The sequence below is a fragment of the Eulemur rufifrons genome, chromosome 15 (assembly GCF_041146395.1).
Source record: "Eulemur rufifrons isolate Redbay chromosome 15, OSU_ERuf_1, whole genome shotgun sequence".
Taxonomy (NCBI): domain Eukaryota; kingdom Metazoa; phylum Chordata; class Mammalia; order Primates; family Lemuridae; genus Eulemur; species Eulemur rufifrons.
This window is the reverse complement of record NC_090997.1, coordinates 7,149,606-7,173,535: the sequence shown is the minus strand read 5'-3', so window position 1 is coordinate 7,173,535 and position 23,930 is coordinate 7,149,606. Positions and strand designations below refer to the sequence as shown.

The window sequence follows — 23,930 nt, the reverse complement described above, 5'->3', positions numbered from 1 at the left end:
GCCTGGAAGGAAAGATTTTATTATCCTCATTTTATAGGAAAGGAAATCAGCAGATAGATTAGCTGACTTTCCCACACTCATATGAACAGTAAAGGTGGAGCAGAAGCGCAAATCCAGGTGTGTCTGACTCCCCAGCCTGTGCTGAGGGCCACGAGACTTCATGCTTGCCTTTCGGCACGGGCAATCTACGTTTCTGCAATAGCAGTAACAGTAGTGACAGCGATAATAGCAACAGCTAACACTCAAGGAGCTCTTGTGAGGTAGCCGGCACTACGCTATTGGTTATATACTTATAATTTCATTTAATTTCACTAATTTAATTTCACTTAATTTCATTTAATTAATAACTTATAATTTCACAACCGTCTCATGAGGCAGGGGTTATTGTCCCCATTTAACAGATGAGGAAACCGAGGCATAGAAAATTTAAGTCATTTGCCCATGGCTCAAGCAGAGACGTAGGTGGCCAAGACATGAGCTCACGTATACTTTAGAAGTGACCTCTAGATAAGGGGTGGAAAATGGATTGGAGATGGGAAGAGCAAAGACTAGGGGCTCAGTCAGAGGGCTGTTGAAAGATTTCGAGAAGAAGGGAAGAAGACCCAAGCACTTGCTCAGTCTGTCCCAGGAGCTGACTTCAGGATGTGTGACACGTGTGCTCTGAGGAAGCTCCCTGCAGGACAGGTCCTCTGCAAGATGGGGAGGAGGTTGAGGATGTGTTTGTCTCTCTCCTCCCTGGGCTTTTAGGGAGCTCTCTCCATCCCCTCTTGTCTCTCACCTACTTAGCCTCTGGGGTGTCCGCTGTCCCAGTCTCATCAGAATTTGTGAAAGGGAGAGGATGCGTGGAAGGGAAGAGCTGATAAACCCATTTGCTTTAGAATGTCATGAACTTAAAGGAGAATCCTCAGTGGGGTGGGGATGCGGGGGTGGACAGGAGAGGGGTAAGGGGCGGTCAATCAGCGGCTCAGCCTCCAATCCTGACACTTCTGTCTCCCTTCATTCCCGTCAGAAGATCCCTTTCCAACTTCACGGAATAAATAGAGACCATCGGTAGAAATAGTCCGCAACTTCCTCTACCATATTTTCAGACTTTTCTCTCCATCTCTGTTCCATTTCTTTTCTTTCTCCCCTCCAGAAATATAACTAGTGCTTATTTCTCTCTCACTCCCTAACTTCTTGTTTTGCCTCCACTATGCCACTAAAATTGCTTGTCCGATTGCCTCCTGGTTGCTAAACCCATTGGTATTTTTAGATCTTATCTTACTTGACTGAACAGCAACCTTTGGCCCATTCAACCAACCACTCCCTACTTCTTGAAACACTGACTGGCTGTATTAGTCAGTGTTCACCGGGAAAACAGAACCAACAGGATGTGCATATATAGGGAAAGATTTATTATAAGGAATTAGCTCACACAGTTACGGAGGCTGACAAATCCCTAGATCTGCAGCTGGCAAGCTGGAGACCCAAGAGAGCTGATGGTGTAGTTCTAGTCCAAAGCCCTGAGGCTTGACATCCAGGAGGAGTTCCTGTTGCAGTTTGAGCCTGAAGGCAGGAAAACAACAATGTCCCAGCTCAAGGCAGTCAAGCAGGAGGAAATTCCCTCTTACTTGCCATTTTGTTCTGTTCAGGCCTTCAGCTGATTGGCTGGGGCCCATCCACATTAGGGAGGACAATCCACTTTATTCAGTCTGCTGATTCAAACGTTAATCTCATCCGGAAACTCCCTCACAGACCCGGACTAATGTGTGACCAAATGCCTGGGCACCCTGTGGCCCAGTCACGTCAATGCGGAAAATTAGCTATTAATATTTCACTTGCCCGCTCAGATATGTCACCGCTTACGTCTCCTACCTCTTGCCTCCTCTCTGCAAGCTGCTCCCCTTTACCGTCCGTTATCCTCAGGGTCTGTCCTGGGAAGTTTTTCCCTCTTCCCACTCTCCTTGGGGGACTTTAGCTCCTCTCATGACCCCAATGACTGTCTACACTTCCACGAGTCCCACATTTGTATCACCAGCCCAGCTCTCACCTCTGAACTCTCAATTCTGTGTTGAGAAGCCACAAAGTCCTTGTGACTGATACCACGTCCTCCACCCCAGGGCAGTAGCTGCTTCATGTCCCGACTTCATAAAGTTATGTAATGGGGCATTTCCTTTTGTCACAAACGTCAACGACAATGCTCACTTGAGTATGTATGGCACATGGGAATATTCCCACAACAGCGTGAGACAGGTCTTGAAGCAACAGCTCTCCTGCCCCAGCACTTACATACTCTCCCAGCTAGGGATTGTTCATCTCAACAACAGTGGATGCTGGAATGGATGTGGGTCTGGTATCATGTGGCACACTTAATCACGGGTGACATTCGCTTTTTGGACATTGTGGAAGAATAAATTCTCAACTCTGCCTAATCTAGGATGACTTTAATGACTTCCATCCATTGCTATGGAAGATGATGCCCAGAAGACCATGAGGAAAAACTAAATGTGTGTGGACAGTGGAGGAGAACATATGAATTAGCATGCAGGGGGACTTGGTAGCCACTCCATGCAATTTTCTTTTTGGCATCTTCAAACTCAACAACCCCCAAACAGAACTCACGTTTGCCCACCATCTTTCCCCAGACATTTTCCTCTCCCTGAGTCATTAATATTTCAGTGAACACCATTGCTGAGATTGTTGTCCAAGGCAGAAATCCATGGTCAGCCTTAACTCCAGGCTCTCCCTCTCCCCCACATCTAACCAATTATAAATCTAGCTCAATACACCTGCTAAACACCTGTGACACCCTCCACTTCTCTCCACCCCCACTGCCAGTGCCTTAATTCAAGCCATCCAATCTCTTGCCTGGGCTTCTGCAATTGTCCTGCCCCTCACACACCCTCCACACAGCAGCCAGAGCACTCCTCCTACAACACAGGAAAATGTCACCCCACCTTATGGCCTTCAATGGCTTCCAACCGTTCTTAGGATAAAGCCCTAACTCCTTAATAGGGCGTGATCTCTTCTTCGGCTTTATTCTCCACTTCCAATTTGTGTGGCCTTGGGCAACTTACTTAAGCTCTCATTGCCTTCCTTTTCTCATCTATAAAGTGGAGATAATAACAGGGCTGTTATGAGAGTTCATTCCTCTAAAGTGCTGGTAACAATGCTCCACAAAATTCATTGCTCTATTATTAGTTAACATTGTCGTTTCTCACCAGAACTCTGCAATCTAGCCACACAGAATGCCTTTCCTTGTCAGCGGCCGTGGGCTCTCTCACCGCCACACCCTCCCACTTCCTGTCCCCTCCCAGTGCTACCCTGTTCCTACTCTTACTTTGCTGACGCTAGTCTAGTCGTCCTTCAGGTCTTAGCTTAGATGTCACGCGCCCCAGGAAGTCTCCTATGCTCCTCAGTCTGGGCTGGGGCCCCCTCTTCATGCTTTCTTGGCCCCAGGACTATTCCTACGTAAACACTGGTTACTCCGTGTCCTCCACAGGACAAGCTCCATAAGGTCCCCGACGATGTCTGTCCTTTTCAGAGTTGTAATCCCAGGACCTAGCACAGTGCCTGGCACGTAGTAACTATTCCGTAAATATTTGTGGGACAAATGAATGAATGCTGAGAACTCCTTCACCAGGGGTTCAGAAGCTAGGTTCTCCTTAGAAGGGGTTGGGTAAGTCCAGAGGGCAGGGGAAGGTGAGCAGTCCTGCCCCTCACATTCAGGCCTCTTAAGGGGTTTCCATTCCCCGAATCTCAGGACCTGTGGCATAAGGGTGAGCAGCTTTTCCAGATGGGAGTAGGAGGGTAGCCATTACTGCTCTGTGAGGGTTGCACACTTGGAAACCAGTCACGTGACTAGAGACATTCACAGGGAAGCTGGCCTGCTCTCAGCATCGGCCCTCAGGCCCCATATTGTGATCTTGGAGTCGAGGTCAGCTGCCAGCTTCCAGCTCGTAGCAGGCTTGGGAGGGATCGTCCCCACAATCAGGAAGGATACGACTCAGGACAACCTGTGCCCTTGTGGGAAGAAGCCAGAGCTGGCTTGCATGGCGGGAACCTCTGGGTGGGGAGGGAGGGCTAACACCCAGATCCATGCAGCTCAGGGGAAGTGTGGTTCTCAGCATCCAGCACCGAGGCTCCAGCCCTGGAGAAACGCCCAGTGCCTCAGGCACAGAGCCTGTTGCCGCTCTCCTGTGAAGGATTCTGGAAGTGCAGGGGGGCACCGGACGGCTGTGCTGAGCAGTGAGGCTCTGCTATTGGTTACATCCCTTTCCTCCACCCTCTCCACCAAGCGTCCGTCTCACCTACATTGGTGGCTATGAGGGCTCAGGTGACTGAGGAAGGAAATGGGTGGCCGGTCCAGGGGATGGCATGGCACCTGTCATCTGCCTGGCCTCTGGGATTAGGTCTGGGCCCCAGCGGTGCCGATGGTCAGCAGCAATTTTGTTGAGAAACGGGGACTGTGAAGGCGTTGGTGATTCGAAAGGTGCCAGAGTGTGGTCTAGGGTCGTGGGAAGGGTTGTTCTCCACGCCGGTAGTGACACTGCTACCATCCTGGGACAATTCCAGAGCACTGAGAAGGAGACAGCATCCTTAGCCCGAGCAGTGACTTTCTCCCAAGAACTGGGAAGACCTGGGGCGAGAAGGCTTCAGGAATCAACTATGTGGGGAGATGCCAGAGATGTTCCGGTAAATGTTTAACTGGCTATTCAGGGCTGGGGAGAGCTCCGATTTGTGGCATTTGCCAATTTCCATGGTGTTGATTATTCCCACCATGGCTGATGGGAGCTACTAACATGGCCTCCCCAGTGAGGGGAGCACCACTGGGACAGGCCCAGGGGGGCCATGAGGTCAGGGGAACAGCCTCAGGCCAGGCATAAACTCACAAAAGCTCATGATCTTGAAAACCCGTCCAGCCCCCTCCACCACCAGGTTAAGTTTGGTATCAATATTAGCTTAGATGTCACATGCCCCAGGAAGTCTCCTATGCTCCTCAGTCTGGGCTAGGGCCCCCGTCTTCATGCTTTCTTGGCCCCAGGACTGTCCCTACTTAAACACTGGTTACTCCATGTACTCTGCAGGGCAAGCTGTGGCACACTGAGCTGTGCCTACCTTAGCTGTAGTGTCACCCGAGGCTTCCTCAGAGGTCTCCTGGGTGCCTGCCCTGGACTGTAGTGTAGAGGGGCAGGACCTATTCTCCACGCTGAAGGCCCACAGTTGCCAGAGATGCCCTTGAAGGCTCCTGGCTAGGGCTAGGCAGAGGCCCAGGAGGGCGTGATCTCTAAGGAGCTGGTCCCTGCACCCTGAGGACGGGTAAAAGCAGCAGACTGAGAAGGCTCGGGCTGCGCAAGCCCTAGAGCTGTGAAACGCCAGCTTTGGATCGTGGAGTGGGCCCAGCGTATCCTGCAGGCTCTCTGGCCTGGAGCTTGAGGAAGGTGAAGACACACCCAGTACCCAGTATGCTGGCCCAGGGGGCAGCACTGCGTAAACCCCTCCCACCGCATCTGGTAAAACCTTTGTGAGCCGATTTTCCCCTTTATTAGACACCTCATTAGAAGGTCATCTCACAACAGCTTTTTTTGTTTTGCTCATTGCCATACCCAACACCTAGAGCAGTACCTCATTAAAAAAAAAGCGGGGGGACATTCAATAACTATTGCTGACTTAAATTTATTGGGTATGTAAAGAGTACAAAGGCCAATGTACAACAACAACAACAAAAAGTCACACCAGGTTGAAGTACTCACAGAGCCTAAAGGGAGGTGGCCAGCAGGAACAGTGGGTGTAGAAACTGGATCTGAGCTGGGGATCTGGGTTAGAATTTGGTAAAGCAGCAGCAGCAGGTAGCCCATCGTGGGTACACGGATGCAGTAGTCAAAGGAATTACAGCATCTGTGTATTCGTTAAGTACCTACTAGGATTCATATGCTTTTCTAAACTGAACAATCAACTGAACAAGACAGTTCATTATTTCTCATCAACACAAGGTCCCATCATCTCCCCAGAGCCTCCTTCTCCTACTGCCTCAACTCGCATTTGTGGAAAATGCCAAAAAACTGACCAGGTGGGAAGTTTCCTTCTCTGAATGGAGCTAACTGGTGTCCACAACAAGCCCTTGGCCTCCTGTGGCCAATGGCAGCGTCCTGCTCAAATCAGGCCCTGTACCTACTCACAACACTGTGTTTCTGCGCAAGAGACAGTGATTCCAGGATTCTCCTGGTCTTAGATTAGGACCACAACTTAGACATTCCTCCTCTTATTTTCTCTGTCAGTAGAGCTAATCACAGGATTCATCAGAGGCCTGGGGGAATGAGCGTCAAGATAAACATCCCTAGGGCACGCCGGGTTTCTAGGTTATTCTTAGATATGGGGTGGAAAGATTCTGCCTGTAAAAAGCAAACAGGCAGTTGCAGAGAGCTGCCCACCCATCATCCCAGACACTCCTGTAGCTGTGGTGACTGCCTGGATGGTCACTCTCGAAGGAAAAAGTAGTGAGAGAAGAACTAGACATAAAGGAGGGAATTTAGGTCTTTCTATACAACAGCAGCTTCCAGAGAAACAGATGATGAGTATCCAGCTATCCAACCCACAAAGGACAAAGTCTCCCACCTTGGCAGTCTGATTGCTGGGATCAAGCACGCCTAGAGGCAGAGCAAGCCCTTTCTGGGTCAATGTAACCAGATGGATATGGGACACCTGCCACTCACTGCAAAGCGCTTCGCATAGCTGGCTGCATTCATCTGCTTAATAAAGCCAGAATATCAAACAAACCCGCTTTACCCAGTTTCTCAGAGCCCTGTCGTAAAGAACAAGCCTTTAATTAGAGCCAGACAGCATAGCAGTGGGGCTCAGCTATACTGTAGTTTGGCGCTGCAAGGCAGGAAAGTTACAATGTATTTTTCTGGGCAAGCAAAATGCAGAAGATGTTTAATAACAGATATCTCTCCAGGGAAGGAACATTATGTAGCCTAAGAGAAATAATGCAAGTTTGGGTTAATTTTTGGTTTGTGTCTTTTAAAAATAGAACATTCAGACTTTTGTTTGTGAGCAGTGCAATAATAACTGAGATATAATTATTCAGAGATGAAGAAAACAAGGCTCAGAGAGGTTGAGTAACTTGTCCAAGATTACAGTTACTAATAGCAGGGCTGAGATTCAAACCCAGCTAGTCTAGCTTTCAAATTTTGTTTTACTTATTATTCTTTTTAGTCTGTCTTTAAGAGCTCACTTTCTTAAACTCTGTGGAAAACTTGAGGGGGATGTGATGTTTTGAAAGAAGGGTTACAAGTCACTGTGTCCAGGAGCTGTGGAAGGAAACAGTCTGTGAAGTCAGTCTCTGCAGATGGCCTTCAGGCTCTTCAAGTCAAGATGTTTCTTCTTTAAGGATCTTTCCTTTAACCATGTGTGTACAAGAGTGTTAACTGCAGCATTGTTTTAAGAGTAAAAGGTTTGAAGCAACCTAGATTTCCATCAAAAATAGGCTAGAAAAGTAAATTATGATGCAAACACACAATGAAATAATAGCCAGGTATAAAAAAGAAACAGGTAGTTCTCTAGGTACTGACATGGAACTATTGCCAACGTAGAGCTGAAAAAAAGCTAAGGTACAGAATAGCATACCATTTGCCATTTGTGCAAAACAAATCTATATTTGCTTGTATGGACAGAGATCTCTGGAAGGACAATGAGGAACTGTAACACTAGCTGCCTCTGAGGCAGGAGGTGGGGGAGACAGGTGAGAGGCACTTCACTCTCCGTCCTTCTGTACCTTTGATTTCAAGCCATGTGAACACACTATTACCTATTCAGAAAATGTGCATCTGTACTCTTTTAAAAGTGAATTACAATATGTGAACTTAAAGACAGAATAAATAAAAATTTATATATACTCATGCAACCATATAAATGAAACACATGTTGGAGGAAACAATAAAGTTATTACATCAAGATGATAACAATCATTTCCTTCTCTATTTTTCCAGAATTTTTATGATGTGGTTATAATAAATATTCTTAAAGTATTTTCTGTATATTTAACTTACTTCCTCCCTCACTCTACCAGCATTCAATCAGCAATCATGGGGAGAAGCACAGAAATGAAGACAAGGAACTCTAGAATCCCAATATACATGGTATACTCAATAAAGAAAAAAGATCCATTATCCCTAAAAAGTTGGCAAGTCAATAGTTTCCAACACTTTATGAAAATACTTGGGGTATAGTTCTTTAACTATTAATATATAAAAGAATGGTTCTCCAGGTAGACAGTAAAAAGGGAGAGGGAAGCAAATCATTAAAGGATATAATGCAGTTTCACAATTCTGCTAGTGGGCTCCTAGTTTCAAATGACCATTCTTCAACTTCCTGTATATTCCCTCATTTCCATCACAGGTGACCAATATCACAGGCTGTCCTAAAATCTTCTATCTCCCAAATATCAAAACTGGTTTTCTTTCTGCTTAATTAAAAAGGGGAGGCAAGAGAAAGACAACTTAAAAAAAAAAAAGCACATCAAGTTCTCATAAAATCATTGCCCATGTGTTCATGACACTGGGTAAAACAGATTTGGAAATACCTTTAGAACACCAGCTGAAGAACAGGAACTCCCCTCGCCCCAAAACAAGGTAAGCAGTAGCTGCCTCTGCAATAAGGAGGAACCTGACAGTCAGGGGGTTAACAGAGCTCATCAGGTGTGGCCGTGAGCTTGGCTCAGCTTCTCAGGCCGACATTCACTTGAAGTCTATCATCTGATACAGTCACTTTCTTGGCTGTAATCTATGAGCTGCCAGTGTTTACTTGTGAGACTGTCTGTGAGCTGGAAGGGAAGGAAGGTAAATACACTAAAGCCCAGCTGAGCAACTGACAGGTTTTACATTTTATTTCCAGGAAATGACATACTATTTTCACAAAGAAAAGGTAAGCCATCCTCTCAAAATAGAGGCTGCTGTCAGGGACAGCCATGGGTATACCCAACCTGTTCAAAACAAATGTCAACAGAGGTGCCTCTGAGGTGTCAAAATAACAACAACAACAACAACAACAACAACTTTAAAAAACAAAACAGAACTCAAATAACCCATTCAACCCATTCAACCCATAGTGAGGCAGAGTCTGTGAAATACCCTGAAGCGGTCAGTGCAGTAAGCCCCAGTGGTTCTCCAGTGACGGGAGGGTGGGCTGACGTGGACGCTCAGTGAGGGAGGGCTTCCCAACTCAGCAGTCTCTGCCCCGCGTGGCTCCTCAGGTGACCTCCAGAGTGGCCCCGTCACATCCAGAGAATCCTCCAGATCATTCTGAGCTCCCATTGCCTGGCAGTCTTTCAAATGCCCTTAAAGCATGGTCTTCAGGACAGTCTCTTTGCTTTGGAGAGAAAGAAAAGGAGAATAAAGGAGGAGCCTGCATTTCCCTTCCTTGGCCATCCTTGCCCTCAGCCACCTTCCCACACAGCAGCCAGAGTGAATGGACGAATGTAGTCAGATCATGTCACTCTGCTCCAAGCCCACTCCCTACTCCTCTCAGACTGAGAGTTAAAGTCAAGGCACTTTCAAAGCCTACAAGGCCCTATGCAAACTGTCCCTTGCCCAGCCCTCCTCTCCTCATCTCCTGCTAACAAGTGTTCTTCCTGGATGGGTTCAACTTGCCAGACACCATTACTGCTGCCACTCCCTCAGACATTCCTTTACGAGACTCTGTCTTTCAGCCAATGGGGATGGACAATACCAGGGGATGCCTGCCCAGTGGGCAGATGGATATTCTTCAGAGCCTGGGCTCTGCCAGTTTCTCCTGTCCTATGTCTGGACCACCCATCTCTTAGCCTACAGGAAGCTGCCAAGAGCTACTGGCCATGTGGTCTGACCTGGGCTGATCTTCCCAGAGACCCTCAACCTCTCGAGGGTCCTGTCTCACAGATTCAAAAAAGCTGTGGTTCACAAACCTTTCTCCCCACCTCAGCACACCTGAAGGCCATGGCACACTCTCACTAGTAGCCTCTCTGTTCACTACTATAACAGCACGGGAGCTGGGGAATGTGGCTTTTAAAAGCCCCTGGGCTAAAAATCACTGTTTGAAAAGACCAATGAGATTTTCCTTCTAGATCATTTACTTTTTTCTTTTCTGAGCACAACCCAGAGAAACTCCTAGGAAAAGCAAAAAGTGAGAGTGCTAACACTCTTGTCAACCAACTAACAACTAATGAGAACAGAAGAAGCAGGAGGGGAGCAGCTGACAGAAGACTGCTCCCTCACCTCACCAGCTCCAGAGGGAGATTTCAGAAAGTCTCTTCCCTTCAGAAAAATCTCTTGTCAACATTGCAGAGAGCCACAATTGCTCCTGTGACAAGAATTACTGAATGTTTCTTATCTGCCCTGGCTCCAGAGCATCCTTTCTCCAACTCAGGACTCAGAATCCTAACATCCCCACCCTCCTCTCCTCTGGCCTCACCGAGTTTGCAAGAGATCAATGGCTAATTGGTCAGAGGCATCGCTCTTCCCACTGGGATATGGAACTTTAAGACACCAACCAGCCAAGGAGGCCTTAAAAATGAGGCTGCTCTTGGTGAAATTGGAGCACAGGCAGCCCCCTGCTGCCACAGGGGCAGGTCTCCCTCTCTGAATCCGTGATAACAGCAATCCCTGCCCAGGGCCCTGCCACAATGTCAAGACTTTGACGATCACAGGTGTGCCTATCCTAGTTCCCAGATCCTAAATTTGGTCCTTTTAAAAATTTTTCATGCACAGAGGATTAAACCAGCTTTCAACAGGCCCTGGAATATGCAAGGAAGGTTCGTATTTAAACTGAATTTTCTCTAAACTCACACTGCAGCCCAGTGAAGCTGTTGATGGCTCTGGCACATCTTTCCTTAAATCGGGTCTCAGAACCTCTGTCTGTCCCTAGAGAAAACCTCAAAGCTGCCCTCGCTGTGGTAACTACAGAAACTGAAATGAGTGCCAGAACTGCTCTGGTCGACGCATGCAACAGAGAGGCTGATTTGGTTTACTGCGTAGCCTCCTAGTGTTACCAATAAGGTGGAGAGGTACCTCTTTAGCTTTTGGAGAGGAAGAGGAGGAGGTGCCTGGTATTATTTACTCTGCGGAGCTAACTCTGTGTAAGGGGAGTCAAAGGTGAATTCAGGACACGGGGCTCCTCTTTCCCTTCCCAATGCTTCGCGAAGCACCTGCTGTGCTGGACTGCAGGGAAGGAGCCCAGGCAGTGGGCTGTGGGAAGAAAGCTCACGCATCCCCACTCCCACAGACTCAGCACACTTCAGCTCAAGGGCTATAACCTAATCTTGGTCCAATTTGGGTTCCCAGGTCACTGGTTCCTCTCAGAATGGAAAGTAAGAAAAAAACGTTCACAAGGCCTCAGTAGGTAATTTCTAAGCCTTGGCTGTCCTCATGCAAGTCTGGTGCCATGAGGACATCATGCCCTGTGTGAAGTACACTGGGAGGGTGGGGCAGTCACTGCTTCTCGTGCCTCTGTGTTTTGCTTGTGCTGTTTTCTCTGCTTGGAAAGCTAACCCCCTAGGGAACCTTAGGGCTCAGTTCAAATGTCACTTCCGCTGTGAAGCTTTCTCCCATACTTTACTTGCCCAAGCCAAATTAAGCGTCCCCTCCTCTGAAGTTTCATAACTTCAGCCTGTTGTGGAACTCATCACACTACCTACGTGCCTATCCTCACCAGACTGTGTGCTGAGATAATGCATTATTCGTCTCTATCCCGATGCCTAATGCAGTATTCCTATAAATGCTTATCGAGTGATGGGAGGTAAAAATGAAGAACAATGGAATTCTGGCAGAAATAAGTGGCTATTGGAGGTAAAAAAAAAAAAAAATCTGTGGGGGCTCAAAATTGGGTACAAAATCCAATAGCAGACACATGTCGGAAAAGTGGAAAACACTTCGGTTCCAAAGAACCTACTGAAGGCTGCCCCACCCTCCCACAGGTCAGCGTGTCTTCCTGTAACAGGCTCAGACACACTTCCTGTTCGGCACCTGCACTACCCGCTTCTGTGACAAGCCTGCTGCCTCCAATCTGGCTGACCAACCGAGAGCCAGTTTCATACCACAGCTGTTGCGAGTCAGTACCACATTCCTGACCCGAAGTGGCTGACTCTGTTGAAGGGCTAAGGCAAAGGAGTCAGTGGACAGAAGATCCTATTCTAAGCAGCATGGCCTTTTGGCCCTTCCAGCTTCTCTGGACTTAGAGAAAGGTACAACCAAAGAACACACACAAATGTGGCTTTCCAACGGCCAGGTGGAGGAAGCACCTGTAAGGGCAGTGAGCTGCTGGTTCTTCTCTGATGGGCCGGTTATGGGCGGCCAATTGACATCACAGCACTTTGGCTCTGAAGCTTTCCCAGAAGGCAGAGCCTAACTGGACTACTGAAGGGACTGAACATGTAATACCTAACTTGCTGTTTTGTTCTCTTTGTTCTCTAACCCTAACCCGTTTGGGTTAACCAATCCTTTCTACCCGTTAACTCCTTGTGCTTTGCCCCAGGACATATTGCCACAGAGACACTTAAGTCTCATGCAGAGTGGCTTTCTGCAGTTCCCAACACAAGAGGCCTCAAGTGTCACTTGGTTAAATGAACGGGTATTCACTATGCAAGTTCATTAAGGAAATTCACCCATCTCTTCCTCAATCTCTCTCTCTAACTGGAGACTTGTTAGGAAATACATGTAGGATTATATTTATATCTTTGGCTTAACATTATGCCCAAATTGTGTAACTGTGACTCATAGGTAGAACCTGTATATGCATTTTCTTTAGGCATTCTCCAAGTTGTTAATCTTTGACTTGTACACATCCTACTTACAATCATTATATACCCAACTGAAGGTTTTTGCAACACCTACATGGCAACTAAACTGTCTTGAGCAACAGCACCATCTAGTGATCAGTACAGCAAAACATCTGACTGTGTGTTTTCTAATCACATCTTTGACCTCCCACAACCAAGACACACATATTTAACCCCACCTTCCTGCTGTTCAAATAACAGAAGTTAATTCTACCTAAACTCTCTCACACAATCACTATCTTTAACTCCTTTTACTCTTTCCCATTTCTTCCACCTCTTCCTTAGTTCAAGAATCATTAATCTGACTCTCTCTTCCCCAACCAAAAAAAAAATTTTTTTTTACTGAAATCTGGAAGTAAATAAATTCTTTCTTGAGGGGTAGGGATTCTCATACTCACCTTTTCTTTCCCTAATGAGTATAATCCGTCGTTCTTTCACTTCTGAGCTCAGATTATCTACCATCTTATTAATGCAATTGTCCAGAACCAGGGAGCGGGTTTTGGACTCAATGTTCTTCCGACAAATGGGGCATTCTATCTTCCGCTTCATCCATTCATTGATGCAGTAGGAACAGAAACTGTGGGCACAGTTCAAGGTGACAGCCTACAATGGAAATGTGAACAACACATCAGGACCGTCACTCTTACTTCCTTGGGCTAGTTATGATCTCAAAGGTAGGACAGGAGCTCATTTTCAAGGCCAAATGAAAAGTTAACCACAATCCCATCTGGAGCGTTTACAAAGAGTGTTAGAATCATTCTTGGAGTTGGATTTTTTTTTTTTTTTTTTTTAGAAAGGGTCTCATTCTGTCACCCAGGCTAGAGTGCAGTGGCATGATCATAGCTCACTGCAGCCTCAAACTCTTGGGCTCAATCCTCCCACCTTGGCTTTCCAAAGTGCTAGCATTACAGTAGTGAGCCACACTGTATCCAGTGGAGTTGGAAAATTTTAAACTCCATGTTAAGACAACTCATTTCCTCCTTTCTCAAAGTTAAGGTCACAGACTCAGGCTCTAGGTAGGCTAATTTATCTTTTTTGATTCACCAACTCAGACCACACTGCCAACATGGGTTAGCCACCTTGCAAACAAATGTCACTGGACACAAGTAGGACTAGTAAGTATGTAAATGTTGTACATTTACATTACTAATTCGCTTATGAAAAACAAATTTATGTCCTACTAATGGTGAATTAGAACTTCAATTTTAATATATGAAGGGGAGTCCATACTGAATAGTCAGTGTACAGAATGACAGGAAGTATCATCCCTAAAAAAACTAAAAAAGTAAAATAATATAAAAGGCCATTAAAAAGGCTGGGCAAAAAAGGAATTAAAAAATGTCAAAAATGTAATGGGTTCACTGATAGTACCTGAACCTCTAGGCAGATTGCCTGTGAGGAGAGACAGCAGGAGAAGCCTGTATTGAGAGGCCCTTCTGAGTAATATCCCTTGTCAGATTTCTGCCAGGGTCTCTTTACTCCCAAGAATATAAACCATTCTCTTTGTTATTCTTGGTTATGTATATCTCCCACGAGACAACTTTTTCTGAGGCTCAAAAGTCCTCATTCCTGCTTTTAGGATAGCAGTGAAAAATAACATAGATATTATGTATTTTTCAAATGCCAGGTTGAACACGGAAAGCTAAGAAACTAGGAGACACTGTTTTTATGACATAACATAAACTCCAATAAAAGGACTAACAAGCTGTCTGATTAAAATGAAACATCTTGCTAAGACTGACTTTAAGCAGTTACCAGTAGAGTGAGTCAGGCACTATTCTATAAACAAAACACAGGTCAAGTCGTTTATCTCTTACACGTCTGTGCAGGTGCTCTGGGATGGTTAACTTGTCACCCATTCCAACCCCCACTCCTTGTCTTTCTCTACTAGAGTCCACAGGCCCTGCCAAAACAACACTGAGCATTCTTCAAAGTAGGGACTCATATGACTAGAAACTATGGGGGAAATTATGATCTGAAGTCTAAATAAATTCAGAGAAAAAGAAACAAGTCTGTCCAGGAGAGATTTTTCAGGAGGCTGATAGACCCAAACTCCCTAAAGACTGCCTGAGAAAAGGAAGCAGAGTGTATAAGTGTTTTCCTTTTTAAAGGAGTGTGTAAAGCACTGTCATTTAATAACCTGAGTTTAACACCTGTGGTTCTAAGATGAACTGGTCACAAATGGCAGAATATTTAAAAAATAAAAGAGCTGGTACAAAAATATACAGGATAACAAATGGCAGCCTAGGGGAGAGATGTTTCATTTTCATAAGGAGCCTCAGAGTCCCTGAAATATATTCATCTGGTCCCTGTATTCCCAAAGTGACCGCACATCAGTGACATTTACCACTCTGTTTAAAAGGCTGCACTATAAGCCTACTCTTAGCACTGTGCCCATTTGGAGTAAAGAAAAAATAGCTTTACTGAGCAGCTTTATTTTGACACTTCAAAAATCTAATGCCATGTGACCATGTTTCCCCCTAACAACAAAGACATAAAAACTTTATTACAGCTAAAAATGTTAATCATACCAAATAAATATTTAAGAACAGATGAAATACAGAAAAGGACAGTGAAGGGAAAGAAGACTAAAGAACAAATGAGAAGTGGCCATCTCTAGAGGTCACTTTGAAATCAAATAGCTATAACAAGGTCTTAGAAGAAAAGTCTCTTCAGAATGTTTCTCTGTAGCCAAAGTAGCCAGTATAGCCCAGACTCCATTCAGGGTTGGGAGAATACGACGGGGTGAGCAACTGTTCATAATTACCTCAATGAAATATTCTGAGCAAATAATACACTGGAGCTCATTCTCTAGCACATCATTCATGTGGCTGAGAACTTCTTCCTTCTGTGCTTGCACCTTCTCCTTCTCTTCCTGCAGAGACACACAACCCCACCTGTTATTCTGAGAGAACCATCAAGAATGCAGAACAGGACAAGGAGCAGGGTTAATTGTCTGGAATAGGATTCAGGAATCTTAATTAATAATCCATTCTGGTGCAGCAACATGAGAATAAAACCTTCCCTAAGGATTACTGTTTCTCAAGAATTGCTTTCTAATACAGAGTGCTAACTTCCTTTCTTCCCTCTCCCCACGTGCTATGGTCTGTTTGTGTTCCCCAAAAATTCTTATGTTGAAACTTAATCCCCAAAGTGATGGTATTGAGAGGTGGGGCCGTTGGGAGGTAACTAGGTCATGAGGGCTCTGTGCTCATAAGTAGGGTTAGTGGCCTTATAAAAGGCGCCTAAAGGAGTTTGTTTGCCCCTTCTACCACGTGAGGACACAGTGAGAAAACGCCTTCTATGAATAAGACAGCTTTCACCAGACACCCATCTGCCAGCACTTTGTTCTTGGACTTCCCAGCCTCCAGAACCATGAGAAATAAATTTCTGTTGTTTATAAGCTACCCAGTTTATGGCATTTTCTTATAGCAGCCTAAATGGACTAGAACACCACTTTTTCAGTATTTGCATTATAGGTTCTATCTCCTTCCCCCAAATTAACCAAAATGAGAAAAAATGAAGGTGGCATACTAATCTCACCAAACCCCCAAGACCAGAGAGGACATTAAGTATTCTATAGCAAGCTGCAGTTCAGAGGTGATATAAAATCATCCCGAACAATTAAAAACTCACTGGACAATAAAAGATACAAGGAACACTCCACAGAAGCAGGAAGCTTGAATTAGTTCTAAGGTCCCTGTGTTCTTTGTAGCTGCCTCTTCTATAACATAAAGATATACCTCTGGAGGAAGGAGGCTGGAGAGATGGCCTCTTGAAGTACCTTCAGGCTCCCTGCCCTATAATACTTGCCACTTCCCACTCCTTCAGAGGTTGAGGTTGAGGTTGATTCTGCAGTGCAATTTCCCTGTGCCCTCCCCAAGAGATCAGACTGGTTGAAGACACACTTTTTAGGGAGGATCCTAGGTATGCTCTCTTGAAGCAGACATTTATTTAAGTTAGTACCTTTTCCCCAAAACAAAGCATCAAGAGCCCCTGATGGGGAGAGGAAAAGCCATTTGGGGTATATTTGAGTGGTTGGCTCATTTTTCATCTTTTCTTTTCCAATCAAAGCAAAGACTGTCAGACTGCTTAGGGCAGTGAAGAGGGTCTGGATCCATTTCTAACTAGAGTCAAGTTCCCTGAAACCTTATGAATCACTGGGTTTAAAAAGATATAGTTTCTTGAATCCTGGGGACGAAGGTACTATGTGATTTCAACAGAGGATAAGTATATCAAACCAACTAAGAAAAAAGTCTTGTCTCTTCCTTTCTGTACTCAGCTATGTGGAATAGGGTGAGACAAAGTCAGACTCAAGTTGCAAAGTGGTGGTCTGCACACTCAATCTAGCCTGCAGAATTATTTAGTTTCGCCTTAGTGGTATTAAAAAACACACAAAAACCAAACTTGTTGCCAATATTTGAAAACTAGAATATTTCACATGAACATTTGGATTTCCATCTGCTATGAAAAAATCATGATCTGACAATACTTGGCTTACATTTCTGGATGGCAACAACTGGCTGAGCAGAGAACAGCTGCCTCCTGGGGTAGAGGGTGAGTATCCCCATCCAGTGAGCCACAGTCCTCACAGCTTTCTACCACATTCTCACACCCAGGCCACTTCACTCACCTTTTTTTTTTTGAGACACAGTCTCGCTCTGTCAGCCCCGGCAGAGTGCAGCGGCATCATCGTAGCTCACTGCAACCTCAAACTCCTGGGCTCAAGCGATCCTCCTGCCTCAGCCTCCTGAGTAGCTGGGACTACAGGTGTGCACCACCACACCCAGCTAAGTTTTCTATTTTTAGTAGAGACGGGGTTTCACTCTTGCTCAGGCTGGTCTCAAACTTCTGAGGTCAAGTAATCCTCCTGCCTCAGCCTCTTGGAGTGCTGGGATTACAGGTATGAGCCACTGTGCTCAGTCTTCACTCACTTTTATTACCTGTCTGGCCCTGGTGGGCATTTAAGTTTATAACCTCTAATTTAAAAGTTCTACTGATTTGACATAGGAAGGAATTACATGAACACATCAGGAGGAATTATTTTTTATTTTGACCACAACAGTCCTTAGTCTGTACCAGTGACACACCCTAAAGAAGCATCCACCATAGACAAAGGACTAGAATGCGGGTGCCAATGCCTTATTCCCAGTATTTCGTTTCTGAACAAAGGAAAGAAAAGATATTGTCTTACAGACTGAATCTTCTATAGGCTTGAATAATTTTATAGATTATTTCCCCTGAGGCAAGGAGCAGCCATAATTTCTCTCTTCATTCACCATAGCAACCCTTGCACTGTTGAAAATGCTGAGTTGCATGTACTAACCAAATTCTAAACCTCCATCTTCTTTCCAGTACCTTGGTCTGCTCCAGTTCTTTGTTCTTGGCTTGAATGATTGCTTCAAAGTCCTTCTTGCTGCGATTTAGCTCTTCCATTAGAGTCCTGTGCTGCAGAAACATAGCAGATACACACTCAGGATGAACTACACAGCATACTTCCTTTTAGCCACCTACATGCCTGCTTCCTTGCTCTAGTAAGTGATTTTCGTTCAAAGATCAATGAATTGGCAATTTCAAAATAATGCCTTCATTCCACCAGGAAATCCTACCTACTTGCTGCCTTTTTTTAGGGATGGGGGCAGATCGGGTAAGAGGCCACCAAATCCATAAGTCTGTCTGAAACTAACCCAACATTAGTGGCCATCCAAAGCAAATGAAGAACTTTCACTGCCTTCCAGAGAGTCTGATTCTGTAGGTTTGTCTTGATGCCCAGAAATATGCTTTTTTTTTTTTTTTTTAAAGGCCACCCAAGTAATTCTGGGAACCAGTGCTTAAGAACTAGTAATTATGAGCTACCCAGCACTAGGAGTAGCTTTTAAGAAATAATCAGGGGGAAATGGGATTCAGGGAACCCAGACAGTCATTTTCATTGACATGAAAAAGATCTTTAACCAATTTATTCTACAAATCACACACTGCATGTTCATAAGGCAATGCTGCCTGAACCCTCCCAGTGTCTTCTGGAAGATGGCATGCCCAAGAGCTAATAGCTCATTCAATGTGATGAACCGCCTACACCAAATGTCAAGAGGTTCCACATCTATGAAACATAATTTATGAGTTTCCTCATGCTTAAGTACAGCTTATACTTTAGAATTTCACCTCAAAACCTTTTTAAAAGAAGGCAGAATAAAGGGAAGTATTTTTGAAAATATATTACTCAAGAAACAAATTTTAAAATGTGTGGTCTCCCAGAAAAACCAGTTACATCAGAAGGCCTGGGTCTTCATCCTGACCACTAATTAGATGTATGGGCCTTAACTTTCTCATCTATAAATGGGAAGACAGATGCCCCCTCCTACCTCAATGCATATACGAAAATAAAACAGGTATGAAAAGCATTCAGAAAGTTTCTTAAGCTCTATTTAAATGCAAGTTTTTGTAACAGGTTGATAAAGAACAGCTTCAGAGGGACCAGCATGGTGGAACAAAAACCAATCACTGCTTCATCTGAGAGTGGCACGTCCCCCAGGCATGAGGGTACAGAACCATGACCTAGAAGTATCACATTTTAGGCCAATAAATGTATGGCCAAGTATTTCTTGATGATAGTGATTTTTCCTGACTGTCTCTGAAGAGGTTAAGGAGTTGTGGATGCAAGGTATTCACTGATGCCTCAGGGATTTCCAAGTAGAACTACCATATTCTTTTTAAGTCAATTTCAAAACAATATCTGAATATTAATTTAATAATGCTTCAAATGGGAAACATGCCTACTCTCCCACCCTAGAAAATAAACAAGCTCAAAAAATAAAATTCCAAAAAGACTTAACTAATTTTCACCTAGTTCTTTCCAAAGCTATTTGTGCAAACCGTAAGAAAATCAAGGCAGGCACCCTGTCACGCATACAAATAACTACGTGACTGTTAGCACTGTAAGACTGGAAGGTAGGTATGCAATAAAAGAATGTAAGGATAAATTCCTCTGAACAAATTCTTATGTAATTTGCTCACTTTTCTCAAGGAAATCTGAACCATCCCTCCAACCACCTGACTAAATGTGCAAACTACTCATCTTAATACATAAAGAAAACAAAGGTTTTAAAGATGTGAAAGACACATAAAAAATAATCAAATGAGTGGTCAAGTTAAATGAACTAAATTACATGCAATCTTTTAGGAGAATTTTATTCCTGTTAAATTTTACCCTTTTGTTAAGTAGATATGTCTTACTCTTGCTTGACTGTTAAACTGCACATTCTCAAACTGACCTAAAATGCTTAACTGGAACATTCTCAAATGGTTTTTAGATGGCTACAGCTCAGGGACAGTGAGGTAATGGAGGCCCTCGCAGGCCCTGGTGGCCAAGTCATAGCTCACATTTCCCCCCTGCTGCCCTCACCTTTCTGGAAGTGAAGCCACTTCCCCAGAGAGCCTCCTAATTGCTAAGGCTCCATTCCATCTTCACCAGAGCAACTTCCGCTCAGATGAAGATGTAAGTTTTCATGCTGAGGTTTGGCATGTCTGTGAGGATCCAAATCTCCAACCTGATGGTGTGAGCAGCTGCCACCTGCTCTGTTTACAGACTAGAGATGCCACAGAGGTATGAACTAAGCAGCAGAGGCAGCCAGTGGCCACATGATGCCTGGTTGCCCCCCACTCTATGGCCCACTATAATCTCAGTACTGTGGCAAGAGATAAGTTACCTCCTGCAGAGCCTGGGCCAGCTGTTGCTTCAGGTCCTCTTCTCCTTCCTCTTTTTCCAAGTCCTGCAAAGCCAAAACAAAATGGAAGGTTTCCCTGCAGGGATGGGAAAAAGGAACAAAATCCAGCAACAAGCAGAGCAGACCAGCTAGTGTGAGCATCTGGAAACAACAGGGTGCAGGGAGCAGATGGAAAATCTCCTGTTTTACTTCAAGCTGTTGGCAGTAAAGGACTTGAGCAGAGTTAACTGCTCAAATACCGCACACCTCAGGGCTGTCAGCTTCAAGTCACCACTCTGGTTACTCTGGAAAAACTACAGGCTAACAGTTCAAACCTCCTTCATTGGCTAATGCTATGATTCCCAAAAGGATATAACCTGAGAACTTCCGAGCCACCAAATGTCTAAACTCAGACAGAATCCCCCATGCTGTCACTCACAAGACCTACCATGTTTCTTCCTTCTATTCTGGCCAAACTGTCTCTCATTCTGAGTCTCATTATGATGTTTAGCCTATAAACACTGTTCCCCTCTCTCCTTACATGAGCTCATGCTGTATTCCCTCCATCAGCCCCCTCTAATGTAGACACCTTCCAGACCTTCATTAATCTATGTCCAGTACCTTCCACAAGAACCTCTGGGCCTTTCCCTCCTTACGAATTATTTATCCATTTAATATGCAACTTGAAATTGTTCTCTAGTTTACTACATTGACAGAAAACTATTCTCTGTTTATATTACGTGCATAATATATCTTGTCCCCTCAATAAGATAAATTCCTTAATGGTAAAAACCATTTAGTATCTTTATAATCACCAGAATTCTGGCAACGTGGGTGTTCAAAAAAAAAAACCTCTGTAAAGCAGCAAGGGTTGAACAAGCTTCTGAACAAGCAGTAGGAGTAGGATAAATCCCTAGGGCTTGGTGGGCACAGGGAAATGTGGCTAATAAACAAGGGACTAGATATGCTTCACAAGTAATTTATACATGACCCACTCATACCTAGGGAAATTCTCTAAACCAATCCTTTTCACCTTTAACATTTTGGTATCATAAAAAGATTCTGAAGCTACATCTTGAAACAATGCCCAGAACAGCCACTAATATTAATCAACAGAACTCTTGTTCCTGAACATGTTAGCCTTTAAAGAGAGTTCTGCTCTGGTGATGGTGTGATACCCTAAATATATAGAGATGAACCAACCTCTATTAATTTCAAGAACTACCCTAGGCTAGATAGGGGAAGCAAAAAGGTACACACAAGCAACCAGCAAATACCCTTAAAAAATCTATTTAATCCATGGCCCTTGCTAATACTACCAGTTCGAGGGGATAGCAGAGATCAGAATGAAATTTATAAATTGTTCAGAAATAAGCCAACACTACTCCTAGTTATTCCTTACCCTGAGCAACTCAAACAAAAGATAAAAGCTTATTCACTTCAGTTGTGATCGGCCCTTCTCAGTTCTAAGTCAACAATGGGGAATTCTTGACATTCAATATTACCCAAGCAACTGGGTGGGAATAAAACATGTGGTTTCTGCCAGATGGGAAATGACATTTTGAGCAGGGACAGGATCAGCTCTAGCCTAAAGCTTTACGCAAGAGCTTGTCATTTAAGTAAATGACTCGGGAATGGGAACACATTTGGTCTTACCTTGACACAGCTAAGACAGTCATTATTTTACCTTCCTACTGGAAGGTGGCTTATCACTCAACCCAACAATGCATTCATGGCATACCTTTCCCCTCGAATGCTAGCTGCTCAGGATAGAAACACATTTTCTGCCTTTCTAGCCTCCCACCTCCTAGGTTAGCTACAGCGTTAACTAACCCTCATAGCTAACCGTCAGGTGTAACAACGGCAGAGGAAACAGCTGACCTGTATCTGCCTTAGGACTACGGGATATGGCCCAATGGCATCTGACCTTCACCCAACTTCTCCCCGAGTTTACCTTGGTTCTGAGATGCCTCAGCTTTGTATCCTAAAATCAGTTATGTCCTGGCTGGCTCTGCTGTCACCTTACCGTACCCTGGCACCCCAACTCTGGCTCCTGATCTCATCATCAGCATGCTAAAGCCTTAACCCTTTACTCAACCCCCTTCTTTTATCTCAAAGTTTTCTGTTCCCATTCCATTTTTTGTCCCTGGTGCTCAGCATTTGGTACCTGGCCCAGAAACTAGGAGCTCCGGCCAGAGGCTCACAAACTGGGTGCCCAACCCTGAGGGGCACTCTTGTCTTTCCCTCCTGTGTGGTACCTGGAGATGCTGTTCCTCTTCCTGGAAAGTTTTCTCCAGTTGCTTGACTCTTGCCTGCTGCTGAGCCTGCTCTGCACACAGCTGGGACTCCAAGTCCTGCAGTTCCTGCTCCATTTGCACAATTTTCTTTGAGTTCTCCTTTTGGGTCTGCTTTTTCATATTCAGAACAGCTACCTGTTTTTCTTTCATCTGCGTTTTCAGCTTCAGCATCCTGGATATGGTCACCTTAAAGATCTCTAAGCTGCTCTGAGAGGCTGAAGAGTTTGAAGCTTTCTGCTTCTTGTGATGAAGCTCTGTGACTTTTGGGGGGCCAGACTCTGTGGTCTTTTCATTTGTCTCAAGAGAAGTCAACTTAGGATCCAAATATTCAGAGGGTTGACTGGCCACTTCACCTCTCCCATGAGACTTCACTAGCTGACCAGGTTTATAAGACACTTCACTTATTTCAGATTTCAGATTTGAGGGTCCTTCAGCTCCAGAACCCTCTAATTCATCCAAACTAAATTTCCTTTTAGTTCTCAAGCCCTTATTTTCTTCCATCATCTGATCACTGTTTGGGGAAAGACAGGGATATATCCTCTCCCAGTCTTCTTCAGTGACTTCATATTCATACTCTGCATTCTCTTTATTTTCCAGAGGCACTCCAAGCTGGATGTGGTCTCCCTTATGGATGGAATAGACCTTTAAAGGTTCCAGACGCTCTCTGTTCAGCCAAACACCATTTAGACTCTGGGGAAAGGGAAAGACAGACAAAATAAGCTTTATGATTTTCCTTCTCTTAACAGAACTTCTCTCCTGCTGCCTCAAAACCTTCTGCCTTTTCAGAAGGAAAATCCTTGAAAACAAATAGAAAAGAAATGTTCATAGACCACTATCCTTAGAAACAGCATTCTTTAAACAGTGCTTTGGCTTTTACCTATATTTCAAATTCATGCCTCCACAGAGCACTGCCTGTACAACAGGCAGGAATTATCTTATTACTGGTGGATGATTTACCAAGCATATGCAACAGCATGAAAGGAAATGGAAACTGGATCGCTCCTATTAACCTAAACTGGAGCCAAAGGCCCCAAACTGGAAAAAAATGTTATTAGTGAAGGAAACAGTATCTAATGGAGAGGGCCATGAATAGGCTTGGCCAGGAAAGTTACTCAAGCACTGTCTCTGGATGTAGTCCCTCAA

At 44.6% G+C, this 23,930-nt stretch overlaps 1 protein-coding gene across 2 annotated transcripts in view; it reads right to left on the bottom strand.

Annotated features, from left to right (window-relative positions):
• Positions 1-8,334: 8,334 nt before the first annotated feature.
• Positions 8,335-23,930, bottom strand: part of RNF8 (ring finger protein 8) — a 29,201-nt gene continuing 13,605 nt past the window's right edge. Inside the window, exons 3-8 of one of the 2 annotated variants that reach the window (XM_069487847.1) lie at positions 22,749-23,477; positions 20,494-20,556; positions 18,146-18,235; positions 15,555-15,662; positions 13,186-13,390; positions 9,259-9,345 (exon numbers count right to left, since the gene is read on the bottom strand). In XM_069487847.1, the coding sequence (XP_069343948.1) occupies positions 9,329-9,345; positions 13,186-13,390; positions 15,555-15,662; positions 18,146-18,235; positions 20,494-20,556; positions 22,749-23,477 (1,212 nt within the window). In that variant the 3' untranslated portion in view covers positions 9,259-9,328. Of the gene's footprint in view, positions 9,346-13,185; positions 13,391-15,554; positions 15,663-18,145; positions 18,236-20,493; positions 20,557-22,748; positions 23,478-23,930 lie in introns of both variants that reach the window. The other variant, XM_069487848.1, reaches the window with a different exon arrangement.